Consider the following 15,607-nt stretch of genomic DNA (forward strand, 5'->3'; position numbering starts at 1 on the left):
AAACACATAATTAGGTAAGTTCATCATAAATTGAATGCCACCTGACTAACCAAGTCTTACATGATAAAAAGATAATAAGAAAGTCATACAATTACAAAACACATAATTAGGTAAGTTCATCATAAATTGAATGCCACCTGACTAACCAAGTCTTACATGATAAAAAGATAATAAGAAAGTCATACAATTACAAAACACATAATTAGGTGACTGCAATAGAGTTTCTTTTACTACTCAAAATATAAATCAAATTTTCAATTACTCATATATCTGCATCAAGGTTAACACATTTCTGTCTCTTTCCCATCTTCCTACTGAACCTGTTGGTTGATAGCTGGCCTTCTTCCTCATCTTCATTCAGACTTAGAGGAGAATTCTTCAATCCATTGGTAATATTTTTGGATGGTGTTTTGTACTTGAGGGATGAGATGCACTCCTCCACAACATCCTATAACACATAAATAACAGAAAACTATCAGGTTAAACAATTCATCTTAAAAGCTGTCAAGAAATCTGCACTTGTTTGTAATAATATAAAAGAAAATAGATATTTTGAACATACCATAGAAGACTCAGTATCACAATCAGTTTTAAGATTAGCCACATTTTCTGAAATTTCCAAATAGTTGTTGCAGCCATCTTCCTGTGTTTAGGGAATGAATTGGTCTACTTAGATGTTACAGTGAATTGACCATGTATAAGAATATACGCTTATCGGTAGCACTAAATTGTTTAAAGAACTTACACTGACATTACTCGGAAGATTAGTAGACAACTCTTTGGGAAGATTTTTGTCAATGATATCCTCATCATCACAGATTTTCATAACCGTGTACACATGATCAAATTGATTAATGTTGGCTTCTTTGATATTTATCTTGAAAAGGACTCTTTTTTCCATCATGTTATCAAGTGTTTTGGGATATTCATCTCCCACTATAACCTGTACACAAATAAAACACTTCACTCTTGCTATATAGCTTATAGATAGCAATTCTTAAGAATAACAATAGGTGCTTACATCGTCCTCCATAATCTGTTCAGCTCTCTTCCCACATAGCATACTTGTTTCCTTGTCCCATAGTAGCAATCGGATGCTACCGGTTCCATCAAAAACCATCACCTCGACTTTGAACCTATAATACAAACAAAATACAAATGAACATGTATTTATTTAAAAAGTTCCATACAAATATTATACAAAAGAACCTTAGGGCTGCAGATCCATGTGTATGGCCACACTTCCCACATTCATATCTGTTTCCAATAGGAGTTTCTACTTTCTTTGGACATTTTCTACATGATTTATAGAACCAATCATCCTTCGTAACATTAATCGCAACAATACTTGCAGCAATCCAAGCTGGACCTTCCTATTAAGCCATATTAAAATGTCAAGTATTTTTGCATCAGCAACCAATCTAAATAGACATTGGGCAACAAAAATTTGAAAAAACATAGTTGTGATTACCTCATGTTGGATAAGGACTTCTTCAATTGTTTTCACTGACACAGCACCTTGTTTAAGCTCCTCAACCCCTGACCAAGCTGTTTTTGATGGAACTTGACTAATCCTCACAGAGGATGATGGTTCACCGCCAAGCAGCCTACACATTGGTTCAAAAGGATCATCAACTTCATCAACAAATATACATATAGACCACAGAATTTTTCATACAAAGTATAAAAGCAAGCCACTTTAGTGATTATATAAGATAGACTCAACTAACCTGCTCCTAAATTCAGCAACATCTTTAAGGTTGGAGTCTATGTGCAGCTGTGAAATGTCAAAATGGCTTTGGACAGATGTCTTGCCATTCCATCTGGTTGCCTTAAAATACTGGACCACAACTATTAGTGGCTCAACCCTTCCATCTTGCATGTGACGAAGTAGCTGGTCAACCATTTCACCAAATATAGTGCACCCAATCCTATTGTTTCTGAAACATTATAAATATAAAAGACATCACATTAACTCTTTGAAAATAGAAATTTCTACATACGCACAGAAATATAGTTGTTATAGTGTTGAATGTACATACTCTAGGTCCTCCAAGATAACAGCCAGTCGTTTAGTCTCCTTTCCTTTGCTGGTGATCAACTCTTTTGGATCTTCTTTACCAACTACTTCACCAATCATGTCTAAAAAAAAATAAATAGTACACACATTTGAGAGAACCATAGCTAGGCATTGCATTTGAATATGAAAGAAGTTGAACAACTATTTAATAAAACCAACTTACCAAACAATGCAGAGTCATCGATCTTCTCAGCATTTAGTAACTCACGGATGGTTCTAAATCGAAAAGCATTTAGCGAAAAACTGGGATTCTCAACATGACTGACGATTGTCCTATGACTGAAGAATAATAAATACTTTCCCCTTGATATGTTACCCTTTTGGTTGTCAACAACAATGAAGTTGGTCATAATGTACATTTGAAACTGAACCAAGACACCCCGCCACTTGCTCACCAGGGATTTAGGGATCGAGACTTGCAACCTTGTGCCCTGCAGTTTTTTGAATATATTTAGAACTTGCTTATATCACGCAAAATTTTGAAACTTTTGAATAGAGTAAATATATTTACCTGACTATCTTCAATAATCACTTCAATGGTGCCAACTTCTCCTTCATTGTATCTGTTAGGGAGTTCCCACACACGTATTACATATACTTTGAAATTCCATTGCAGTTTTCTTGCATTTAAATCAGCCAGGTAATCAAAGGTTTGAGACATTTTCCCTTCTTTTTTTTGTTTACTTGTGAGAATAATTTGTGCATGTAATTCTTCTTCCAGATGGGATTTTATATGATACAGATGGAAAGAGAGTACAAAAAGAGAAAAATAAAGACCTTTACTGGATCCTTGTTTTTTATTTTTTGTTGAAATTTGTTAGTAAATATTATTTTTTTTCTTTATCATATGACTCAACACGTGTCGGGTGAATAGATCCACCACTTGTCGAGCACCAAATCAACCACTAGTCTCCTATTATATATAGGAAGATTGATATGTTATATACTTATATAAAAATATGTTTTAAACGAACATTAAATCAAATACTTCTTACTAAATACAAAACATTTTTAACCATTAAGATAAGATCATTAATTAAAAATTTAATTTTTTTTACATAAAATCAGTTTTATTTTAAATTAGAGAAAACTCCTCGCATCTAAGAGATGTTAAAATAACACTTTTCTCCCCTTTATTTGTAACATATACACTCTTCTCCTTTATAACTTTTAAAAAATCTCTTATTTAATTAATTTTTAATTTTTTTATGTTAACTAATTGTTAACTTTATCCATTTTTAAGAAAAAATAAATTAATTTTTACAAAAGTACTCTTTAGCAAAAATTTTATTTTTTTATTAAATTTTATTTACTAAAATAACCTTTACCAAATTATTTTTTTACTGATTAAATTGTATTTTTACTAAAATATTCTTTTAAAATTTTTTTAATGATTAAATTTTTTTTCCTAAGATATCTTTCAATAATTTTTTAATTATTAAATTATGATTTTACCAAAATTTTTGTTAATAATTATTTTTATACTTTATTATTAATTTTTTGATGTCAATATATATTATTTTAACATTAAATTAAAAAATCTTACCACTGTTAATATGTATGACAATTAATATTAATAAATAATTTGTTTTATAGAATTATTAAAAATTATTAACAACTTTATCAAAACTTAAAAATAAGTTGAGATAGATAAATCTAAAATTTAAAATTTTAATCATTAAATTTTTTTAAAAAATATTTAAAAAATTTAATCAATAAAAAATAATTTGTTAAATGGTATTTTGGTAAACAAAATTTAATAAATAAATAAATAAAATTTTTGTTAAAGAGTATTTTTGTAAAACATAATTTATTTTTGTGAAAGTCTAGGGAGCCAGCAATTTTATTGAATTTTGACCAGCATGTAACCAGCAGAGAAAGATAAGCCATTGGATGAAATCTCATACTAATCTTACACCATCAAATTATCATTGATGGCTAGTTGATGGCTAACAATTACAAAAGTTGCTGGTCCCTAGCATTGTTCTTTATTTTTTCTTAAAAAAGGGCAAAATTAATGTTAGTTAACACAAAATTTTAAATGGATTAAAGAGGAGATTTTTTTAAAAGTTATAAGAGAGGGGAGTGTACATTTTATAAATAGAGGAGAGGAGAGTAAAATTTTCTATTTAAATTATCATCAAGTTATATAATAATGTTGCATATTTTTTGTAACCTATGGATAGAGTTGGATATCCACAGATTAAAAACATGTAGAATCAGGATTGAAATATTCTCAACTTGAGGTAAGATAAGATTGAGTTTATATAAAAATCTTATCTCGCGAATAGAGTTAGAGATGGATTTAAAACCCGCTCTACCCATTGTTGTCATCCCTAGATATCGGTAGTAGTACCACCAAAAATCATGTTTCGGTACCACCAAAGATCATGTCTCTCCTAATTCTCAAATGGGTTCGCCAATACGTGGATAATACTTATTATTTTAGGTCAACAATAATAAGAAGACATTGTAGTTTTCCAAACTTTTATAAGAAGACAAACAAAATCAGAGATGAATTATTAATTTTTTTTTTGGAAAGGAAGTATTATTAGTTCTTTCTAGTCTAGCAAGCTATATCGAAAAATCAGCAAAGCAGATTTACTTCAACCGAATTTTTTTTGCGTTGGGGCTTAAAGCAGGTGAAATATAACAGTTCAACTAGGTATTCTTTAAAAGTTGTACAATATTCAGCTTTTTATTACAATAATTTTAATGAAAAATAACCAATATTTACAAACATACATTTTAATAATTTTAAAAGCATTAATGTTCAAATAAGTAACGATAAAATTCAACAAATAATAAAAAAATGAGAAATATTAGATGAATTTTATCGAATAAGATATAAAAAAAATTAATTTTATATTTAATGTTTAAATTTAAATTTTTGATTTATGATTTTGGATGTGTTTTAGAAATATTTTTTGTATCACTTAATAATTTTAGATGTGTTACAATTGAAAACAAAATTGAATTTTTACAAACAAGCATTTTAATACTTTTAAAAGCATTAATATTAAAATAAGTAACGAAAAAATCTAACTATTAAAAAAAGAGAAATATTAGATGAGTTTTTCTCGAATAAGATATAAAAAATTAATTTTATTTTTAATGCTTAAATTTAAATTTTAGATTTATAATTTTGGATGTGTTTTAAAAATATTTTATGTATAATTTAATAATTTTAGATGTGTTACAATTGAAAAAAATTAATTTTTACGAACATACATTTTAATAATTTTAAAAGCGTTAATATTCAAATAAGAAATGAAAAAATTCAAAAAAAATAAAAGAAAGAAAGAAAGAAAGAAAGAAAAAAATAAAGAAGAAGAAAAGAATATTGATATATACACTGATTATTTATTATTTAATTCAAATGTTAATATAATCTTATTAAAATAATGATGAATGAATTTTGAGTTAGTATGTAAGTCACTCGAAATAGAAACAAAATAGCACGACTCATCTAATAACAATAATAATAATAATAATAAAATGTTAAATATGAAATAATAAATTTACCTGTAGAGAAATAATACTCTTCTATGAAAATTTTTGTAAAGAACAGTGAGAGAGAAGAAAAAAAAGAAAAAAAAGAACGTACACGAGAGAGGGGAGGGGGACGTGCAAATAAATAAAAAACTAATAAAATAACTATTTTATGAAGTAGGTAGGAAGTTAGAGAAATTCTAGTATTTAAAATTTAAATTAATTTTAATTACCAACATGTTTAGCTACAAATTAGGAATGTCTTTTACCTAAAATTTATTTAAATAATATTATTTAAATTTAAAGGCTGAATAAAGGCTGAATTTTAAAGGAGACATAGCATTTTCCGAAATATAATAACACTATTTTTACACAGGAAGTATAATATAATCTATTAATGTTAACACTTAACACAATGCTCATATGGCATTAGAAAACCAAGTTTGTTACACAATACTTTGAATCTAGTGAGAATAATCGACTTTGCATTACATAGGGGAAGCAGCAGCATCATCAAGAAATGGATAGTCAGTATAACCAATAACAGGATCAGATGTATAAAACGTTTGGCAGTTATACTCGTTGAGAGGTGCATTAAGTGCGAATCTCTTTGGCAAATCCGGATTAGACAAGAACCAACGACCATAAGCAACAAGATCTGCCCTGTCCTCACCTATGGCTTTGTTCCCATCTTCTCTATCGTACCCTCCAGCAACTATAAAAGTGCCATTGAAGGCCTTTCTCATTGGAACCAAACTGTGAGGGCATTCACCTTTTTCTCCAACGGTTATCATTCTCGGTTCAACCATGTGACAGTAGAGAATACCATATTTATTGAGTGCATTAACCATGTAAAGCCCCAATGCTTCAGGGTTGGAGTCTCCACAATCTAGATACTCCGCATAAGGTGATAGTCTGATTCCAACTCTTTCAGCTCCTATCTCATTCACAACTGCCTCAACAACTTCTAATGGAAATCGACAACGGTTCTCAAGAGATCCACCGTATTCATCTGTTCGGTCATTCACTTTGTCTTTCATAAACTGCTCAAGTAGGTAGCCGTAAGCCCCATGGATCTCCACTCCATCAAAACCTAAAAAGAGTATATCCAAATAGGATTTATTTGTCTGAATAAAAATAACAGTTCTAACAAACGTAAAAATTTATATCTTATTTTTTAAAGTTCAATAACCTCAATATAATAAAAAAAATTGAGAGACAAAAACATTATGCAAAATTTTTTAAAGATTTATTTGGATATATATTCACAAAATTAAAATTTCACACATGAAGATGTTTCCATGCAATTAATTAAGTTACCAGCTCGAATAGCATTTCTAGCAGCAAGTCTGAAGTCGTTGATAAGTTGAGGAATTTCGTGGATGCTTAGCGGCCTTGGTTTTGCGAAGGTATTGACTTCGGTGCCACTTCCTCGAGGTTGTGGTGAGAGTTGCTTGTCCGTAGAAGATACAGGGGCTTCACCGTTTGGCTGATAACCTTTTTGTAGCGTAAACATACAACACTTAGTTATGTTCACATAAACGACATTACTATTTCTATTGAGAGAGAAAGAGAGTACATACATGTGTTGGAGACTCTTCCAGCATGCCAAATCTGACAGAAGAAGATGCCGCCCTTGGCATGAACAGCGTCCACGATGGGCTTCCATGCATGAACATGCTCCTCGCTCCACAACCCGGGAATATCCCCATAGCCGCGAGCAGTGGGGGATATACAAGTGGCTTCCGCAATGAGAAGGCCGCCATTGGTGGTTCTCTGGGAGTAGTATAAAACTGCATGGGGCTGTGGAACATTGTTGTAGGACCTCTGCCTTGTTAGTGGCGCCAACACAACCCTGTGTGATAAATCTAAATTCCCAATCTTGTATGGAGTAAGGAGAGGAGTAACGCTACCCATGGCATAAATATCTGTCATCAGCTTCGTTGCCTGGTGGACTCTCAAACGCAGGAACACATAGTCACCATTTCGGTTTCCAAACCAGATATTTTTTTCCTTTAATCAGGTAGGTAGTAGGTACCCATCAGACTCAAGCTACAATAAGAACCGCAAGAGTTTTATATTTTCTATATCCATAAAATGTTGGTTTTGTCTTTTTGTCTAAGTAAAAAAGCCCACCTCTTTATACTGGAACCATCTTTTTCTTTATTTAGTCAATGTAATTTGAAAAGTCTCTCGCTTAGTTTAAAAGCTTTGATTTTCCTTCCCCACAATTGTATAAGTGCATAATGCAAGCCTTGTTTTATTGTTGAATTGCACCATATTGTTGCGTAATTGTTGGGCCATATTAAGATTATTGCAAACAAATTACAAATACATAGTAGTTACATGCTATGTGCTAAATCTTGAACCTTGCACAGTATAATATCAACTTGACTCTAAGCAATGACCCAGAAAATTATGTAGCATCATCGTCCTTATCGAACTACTAAACAAAAACTATGACACATGAGTTCATTGACTTCATTCAAGAAATGGATAATCAGTATAACCAACAACAGGATCAGAAGTGTAGAATGTTTGGCGATTGTATTTGTTGAGAGGAGCATGATCAAGTGCAAATCTCTTTGGCAAATCTGGATTAGCCAAGAACAAACGACCATATGCAACAAGATCTGTCCTGTTTTCTCTTATAGCTTTGATCCCATCTTCTCTGTCATATCCTCCAGCAACAATAAAAGTGCCATTGAAGGCTTTTCTCATCTGCACAAGGCTGTGAGGGCTTTCAACCTTTTCTCCAACAGTTTTCATTCTTGGTTCAACCATGTGACAGTATAGAATACCATATTTGTTGAGTGCATTAACCAAATAAAGCCCCAATGCTTCTGGATTGGAGTCTCCAGATTCTGCATAATCTGCATAAGGTGATAGTCTAATTCCAACTCTTTCTGCTCCTATCTCATTCACAATAGCTTCAACAACTTCCAAAGTGAAACGACAACGATTCTCAAGCGATCCACCGTACTCATCCGTTCGATCATTCACCTTGTCTTTCATAAATTGCTCCAGTAAAAAGCCGTGAGCCCCATGGATCTCAACCCCATCAAAACCTACATTCCATAGATAAGTTCATTCTTTATAAATTCTTAGTGGATTGTAAATTTGTAATATTTTGAATAAGCTTAATTACCAGCTTCTATAGCATTCCTAGCAGCAAGTCGAAAGTCATTGATAACATGTGAAATTTCTTCTGTTCTTAGCCTCCTAGGTGGTGTGAACTGTGTGAGTGGCTTGTCCGTGGAAGATATTAGCTCTTGCCCCTCTGGATGATACTCTGTTGAAAACAACATACATGAAAAATAGGTACATGCATATGGTAATAAAGTTTAATTGGTAAGGTGGAGAATAAGAATATATACCTGGATCATAAACCCTTCCAACGTGGCCAATCTGACAAAAGAAGATGGCACCTTTGGCATGGACAGCATCTACAATAGGCTTCCATGCTTGGACCTGCTCCTTAGTCCATATTGCCGGTATGTTGGGATACCTGCATAGCAACTAGCTTGTAAGATATGATATGAAAAGAAGAGTTTATTTATAGGAACAAGTTGTGGAAGGGTGTGTACCATTGAGAAGATAGAGAGATGACAGTAGCTTCAGATATGAGAAGGCCTCCCTTGGAAGCTCTCTGAGAGTAGTACAAGGCAGCATGGGACTGAGGAACATGGTTGTAGGATCTTTGTCTGGTGAGTGGTGCCAACACCACCCTGTGGGATAAATTGAACTTGCCCATCTTATAAGGGCTAACAAGAGGATTCTCCATGGCAACCATTTGTGGGAATCAGATCAGATTGTGTTAACTGTTATGTATTATTAAGTGAGTCAAGTGAAAACTAATAAGGGGGTATTACTATTTATAGAAGGAGGATGCAAGGAAGAATAAAAGAGAATCAGATATCAAAGTTTGAACTACTTTCAAGTGTGGTGTGCGGATGATGACGTCTACCATTGCGTTTCATTATTGGTTGTTACAGTAGTCTCCATTCATTTATCTTATAAAGTCAAATCATACAAGATTTAAGGGAACAAAACAAATGAATAAATAAAGAGTAACGTGACAATCAGATTCTTATAGGATTTTATTTTTGGAGTAATTAATTATTAAAAAAATATTAATTAAGTTTTCTATGATAGTAGTAGATATATATATTATTTTGTTAAGTGGCAAACAAAATTAAATTGCTCATATATTTTATTATCTACAATGATGTGTGGGTTGTTATTGTCACATGAATATGCCAACACTATAATTTTAGATAAAAAAAATTCATTATTTTTTGAATTTTCATGTAATCTTTATTAGTTGTTCTCTATTTATTATGAATTTTACAAAATAGGTGAAATTTTATTTAAAAAATTGTTATATACGTGACAATCTTTTAAGATAGACACATTACAATAGTTAACAATATATATAAGCATAGCTATTAAATTTTATGTGATGAATTAATAAAAAGACATGATTTATCTATTATTGACTATCATTAAGGACTAAATTAATTTTTTTTAATGATTAATTAGTTTAAAATTAAAATTTTCAAAAATTTAATTATTATTTTATTCATAAATAAATTATTCAATAATATGAGTCGGGAAAAAAAATAAGAAGAAACTATTATTATTTAATTACTTGATTTAGTCAAATAATCATAAGCTATGACGAGGCCATCATGCAGGATACATCGACCACAACCGTCAACTGTATGATAACAATTAGCAATAGATCGTCTAGGTTCCTCCTTTTTCTTTCTCAATTTTGGATTTCCTTTCCTTTCCTTTCCTTAGTTACCCTCGCTTCCAGCTCACAAATAATTGAATAACTAAGTTAAACTCGTGCGTTGTGTATAACTAAAATTAATTAATTTTTATACATAAAAGATTATTTAATAAATTCTTTTAAAAATTAATATTAAATTTAAATAAAATTGTAAAGACATTATATATTTTAGTGTTTGAAAAAGTTCATCACCTAATATATAAATATTTAACAAAGTCAAATATTATAGTGTAAGAATGAAGCTTTAAGATGTAATGCAAATATGAGTATAATGTTTTAATTATTAAAAATAACATCCATGAATTATGACATCATACTTTTTTTAACATTATTATTATAAAAAATAATATTAAATAATATTAAAAAATATAAATGATTAAAAATAAAAGTGATATATAAATGACAAAAATAATATATAATTAATAAACACAATTAGATCAAAAATAACAAAAGAAAACTTAAAAACATTATAATAAAAATTTTATACGTTATAATATTTTAGGAGTTCATCATCTAGCATATAATGAGCAAATTATTTAGTAAATTAAAATAAAAAATCATGATCATCAACAAAATTTTTTAAATAATTGTGCAAAATATTAGTAATAATAAAAAAGAAAGAGTGAATGGTATAAAATTATGTGAGAGGAGATAAAAAGTGTGTGAATTAAATGTTGATTTATATAATAAATATAAATATATGTGAGAATAGAAATAGAAAATGAATTAGATTTTATTAACCAATTTATATTTATTAAAAAAATAACATTACTATTAAGTATGGGGTAACCTATGTAAAAATAAAAAGTAAAATGAAATTAAATAATAATATAATGATAGAAAAACTATAAAATGATAATTTCATTAAAATGACAAATATATTTTTTCTATGATTAAAAACAGAAGAAGCAAAGTTTACTGGTTATGACTTAACACCCAAATATAAATTAAGCAAATGTGTTTAACCAAATCAAACTTTAATCATGTTTATTTGGATTTCGGTTAATATAATTATCGTATCCTTATAAATAAGCTCATATGTTTTGTAAGAATGAAAATTGAAAAAAGCATACATTTGTAGTAGTTAAAAATATTATGTTGAAATTAAAAACTACATAGACAAATATTATTTTTGAATGAAGTATTTTTTATGTTTTATTATGTAAGTTTTTCTGTTTTAAAGAGATTATTTTATTTGATAAGGAATAAATGAAAGTTTATTGACAGAGAAAAAACTATATATAATTTTTAAAAATCACACGTCTTTCTATGGAAATATAGATTAACTTTATTCATAGAAAATCTTATGCATCTATTTTTTATGGTAAATTTTGATCTTACAACATACACTTATAACTTAAACACAAAAACACACTCTAATAAAATTACATATCACTTTTATATATAAAAACATTCAACAACTTGAAAAATCATACAAATATCCACTCACATATTCTAAAAATAAACACATAATATACAACTTTATCCATAAAGCACATTTATGTCACTTGAAAGTTATTCACGCTTCTTCTTGTAAAAAAATATGAAATTTATTCATCACAATACACTAATAGAAAAAAAAAATTTGAAAAAGTATAGGTAGATAATGAAAATATTAAATAATGTGAATAATGAATATATCGGATGTTCAATTCACTAAGTATGCGGATAATTATTCTAATATTAAGATCTAGGTAAATAATTTGGAAATGTAGTGTGTTTTACTTGATTTAAACTAATTTTAAGACCCATTATATTCATATTGTTCAAAAAAATCATTACCTAGTATAATTTATATTTTTTTATTTTTGAAATCCACTCGTCCTCTTGCTTCATTTTAAATCCCATAGAATCTTGGAAACAAATTTTATGAACTACTATATATGTTAGTCATATACTAAAAGTTAAAATAGTTTTAAGGTTGAAATATATTGTTTGTACTCATTTTTATTTGATACATCTTAAAGTGCATCTTTTATTATTGTAAAAGATAGGTGATTCACGTTATAAGTCTCACACCCAATTTAATTATAAAAAAATATATGAGAATTAATATTAAGATAGCTCATCAAACAACACTTAAAAAAAATTGTCTGACTTGATTAAGTAATTATTTTAATTCAAGTCTTTTTTTTTTTATCTTCTTCCTAATAAGTATAATTACATAATCACTACTTGATACATATATTTAGCAAAAATAGAAAGCAATAAAAAATATAAGATTATGTGAGAAAAAATAAAAAAATATTTAAAGTGAATGTTAATTTATATAATAAATATTAAAAAAATAAATATAAAATTAGAGGTCAAAATGAATTAAAATTTAATTTAATTTATACCTATTAATATTACTAATAGATAGATTATCTTTTTAAATTTTATTTTTTTGTTAATATTTTACTAACTCTAACTACTAAAGACTAAATTCTAAATCATAAATTTTATTAGTATAAATAAAGTGTTAACCAAAAGTATTGACTTTTTAATATTTTTTTGGATGTAATAAATATATAATTATGATATTATATATGTAATTAAACAAAATAACTTTTAATAAATATGTAAATTAAACAAAATAACTTTTAATTATTGTCTCCTAACTTTAGCAAAATGGCAAAATGTAAATATGTAATAGGCCAATATACTACAACTAATAATTTCCTTGTTGAGTCCAAATTTAGGAGCTAACTTTTTTTTCTTGTGTCTATTTCTACTTGAGGATGTAGTTTTATACCCATTTTATTTTCAATAACAACGAGATAACAGAGGTGATTCTATCCTAATAAAATAAATAAATAATATTTAACATAATACAAATTATTTGAATACTTTTAGGATATTATATATTAACATATCATATAGGTATATCTCATATTAATTTATGTTTATTTAGTTTGATATTTAGTTGATTTTGCCAACATAATTATATTATATTCTTGACTTATAATAAGCACTTCTTATTGTACTCTCATATAACAACAGCATCTGAATATCAAATTTATTCTTGACTTATTGTTAAAATATATTTAACATACCATATATTAATATAGTATATAGATATATTTTGTATTAATTTTATGTTTATTTAATTTAATATTATATTAATTTTATCATTTATAATTAGATTATATCCTTACATCTTTATTGTGATTCATACAACAATGATATTTGAGTATCCAATTTATTTTTGAATTATTATAATGAATTCTCACACAAACAATTATTCTTAATACCATTTCAAAAGGATTAAGATCGAAAAGGATTGGGAGGGGGATCCTATGTTTTTGTGAGGAGAGGAGACATCATTGAGTCCAACCGGAGCTTACTCTGGCTATTTCCGTGCAATGTTTTTGTTTTATTGACCTAAACTTTCACATTTTCCACTACATCACATGCAGCATTGTTGAGTGTCCAGATTTACAAATATAATCCATCTAACATTTAACTGTTACTTGTGGATTGAAAGAGGAAGCAGAAACCAGAAACAGAGGTCAAACGTGTGGTCAAACAACTCATGGCAATCATCCCATGATATTCATTTGCCAACATTTTCTTGTCATTGCTGTATACTGATATTACTGATATTATTACAAGCCAAATAATAGAGTACATATCACATTTAAACAATCATGAACCTTGCACAAAATGAACTAGATTCTAAGCTGTGATAAAAATTATATTAAGCATCATCATTCTTAATGTGCAAGCTAAGGGAAAGACAAGCCTATTGTCTTTAAATTATTGGTTTCTTTTATTCTAGAAATGGATAATCAGTGTAACCAATAACCGGATCAGGAATATAGAACGTTTGGCGATTGTACTTGTTAAGAGGGGCATTAAGTGCAAATCTCTTTGGTAAATCAGGATTAGCCAAGAACCAACGACCATAAGCAACAAGATCTGCCCTGTGTTCAGCTATGGCTTTGATCCCATCCTCTCTGTCATACCCTCCAGCAACAATGAAAGTGCCATTGAAGGCCTTTCTCATTGGCACCAAACTGTGAGGGCATTCCACCTTTTCTCCAACAGTTTTCATCCTCGGTTCAACCATGTGACAGTAGAGAATACCATATTTGTTGAGTGAATTAACCATGTAAAGCCCCAATGCTTCAGGGTTGGAGTCTCCAGACTCTGCATACTCTGCATAAGGTGATAGCCTAATTCCAACTCTTTCAGCTCCTACCTCATTCACAACTGCTTCAACAACTTCCAACGGAAATCGACAACGGTTCTCAAGGGATCCACCATATTTATCTGTTCGATCATTCACTTTGTCTTTCATAAATTGTTCGAGTAAGTAGCCATGAGCTCCATGGATCTCAACCCCATCAAAACCTACAATTTGCATCCCCAAAAAGTATGTGAATTATTCGAACACAGGAAGCAGGGTAGTTTATGAAAGTGAATCGGATTATGAATGAGGTCACTCACCAGCTTCTATAGCATTTCTTGCAGCAAGTCTGAAGTCATTGACAATAAGAGGAATTTCTTCCGTTTTTAGCCTCCTAGGTGGTGTGAACTGTGCTACATCAATGCCATTGCTTCTGATTTGTGGTGTGAGTGGCTTGTCAGTGGAAGATATTGGAGCTTCCCCATTCGGCTGATAACCTATTCAATGCATATCGCGCTACAGTTAACCATAAATTTTAACCTAAAAGTTAATTGATAAAACAGTGAAAAAAGAATAAGATGAAGTGGGAGAGAGCGAGTAGAGTACTTGAATCAGAAACTCTTCCAACATGCCAAATCTGGCAGAAGAAGATGCCGCCCTTGGCATGAACAGCATCGACGATGGGTTTCCATGCTTCCACTTGCTCCTTAGTCCATATTCCGGGTGTGTGGGGATAGCTGCAAATAATTAGTATGAGATCAGATCCATGTAAAGAAAACGAGGAGAAAAGAAGGTTTGTTAGAAGATGCGCACCCCTGAGCAGTGTCAGAGACGCCGGTGGCCTCCGCAATGAGAAGGCCGCCCCTGGTGGTTCTTTGGGAGTAGTACAAAACAGCGTGGGGCTGTGGAACATTGTTGTAGGACCTCTGTCTGGTGAGTGGCGCCAACACAACCCTGTGTGATAAATTGAACTTCCCCATCTTGTATGGAGTAAGGAGAGGATTAATGGCTGAGGAATCCAGAGCTGCCATTGTCGAAGCCAAAGAATAGTGGAATATGAACAAATAAGTAAAGGCAAAATTGTAAGGATACAAAAGATTAGTTATTGGGTATTTATAGAAGGTTG

At 30.0% G+C, this 15,607-nt stretch overlaps 4 protein-coding genes across 4 annotated transcripts; all 4 read right to left on the reverse strand.

Moving 5' to 3' along the window:
- Positions 1-262: 262 nt before the first annotated feature.
- On the reverse strand, positions 263-2,741 carry LOC110281679 (replication protein A 70 kDa DNA-binding subunit A-like). The gene is made up of 10 exons (XM_021144066.2): positions 2,592-2,741; positions 2,244-2,511; positions 2,043-2,142; positions 1,731-1,940; positions 1,472-1,607; positions 1,210-1,373; positions 1,022-1,136; positions 746-943; positions 563-643; positions 263-448 (listed from the first exon to the last, which is right to left on the reverse strand). Exons 1-10 carry the CDS (start codon positions 2,739-2,741, stop codon positions 263-265), a joined length of 1,608 nt encoding a protein of 535 aa, XP_020999725.1.
- A 3,288-nt stretch (positions 2,742-6,029) lies between these two features.
- On the reverse strand, positions 6,030-7,685 carry LOC110272337 (putative 12-oxophytodienoate reductase 11). Its single transcript, XM_016109320.3, has 3 exons — positions 7,156-7,685; positions 6,893-7,069; positions 6,030-6,665 (listed from the first exon to the last, which is right to left on the reverse strand). The coding sequence occupies exons 1-3, from the start codon at positions 7,505-7,507 to the stop codon at positions 6,061-6,063; spliced, it is 1,134 nt and encodes a 377-aa protein (XP_015964806.1). The 5' UTR covers positions 7,508-7,685; the 3' UTR covers positions 6,030-6,060.
- Positions 7,686-7,853: 168 nt separating this feature from the next.
- On the reverse strand, positions 7,854-9,428 carry LOC107488560 (12-oxophytodienoate reductase 2). The gene is made up of 4 exons (XM_021142371.2): positions 9,160-9,428; positions 8,950-9,080; positions 8,721-8,864; positions 7,854-8,640 (listed from the first exon to the last, which is right to left on the reverse strand). Exons 1-4 carry the CDS (start codon positions 9,363-9,365, stop codon positions 8,054-8,056), a joined length of 1,068 nt encoding a protein of 355 aa, XP_020998030.1. The 5' UTR covers positions 9,366-9,428; the 3' UTR covers positions 7,854-8,053.
- A 4,429-nt stretch (positions 9,429-13,857) lies between these two features.
- Positions 13,858-15,572, reverse strand: LOC107488559 (putative 12-oxophytodienoate reductase 11). The gene is made up of 4 exons (XM_016109319.3): positions 15,295-15,572; positions 15,088-15,218; positions 14,802-14,978; positions 13,858-14,705 (listed from the first exon to the last, which is right to left on the reverse strand). The coding sequence occupies exons 1-4, from the start codon at positions 15,510-15,512 to the stop codon at positions 14,122-14,124; spliced, it is 1,110 nt and encodes a 369-aa protein (XP_015964805.1). The 5' UTR covers positions 15,513-15,572; the 3' UTR covers positions 13,858-14,121.
- Between the last annotated feature and the right edge of the window lie 35 nt (positions 15,573-15,607).

The sequence above is a fragment of the Arachis duranensis genome, chromosome 5 (genome assembly GCF_000817695.3).
Source record: "Arachis duranensis cultivar V14167 chromosome 5, aradu.V14167.gnm2.J7QH, whole genome shotgun sequence".
Taxonomy (NCBI): Eukaryota; Viridiplantae; Streptophyta; class Magnoliopsida; order Fabales; family Fabaceae; genus Arachis; species Arachis duranensis.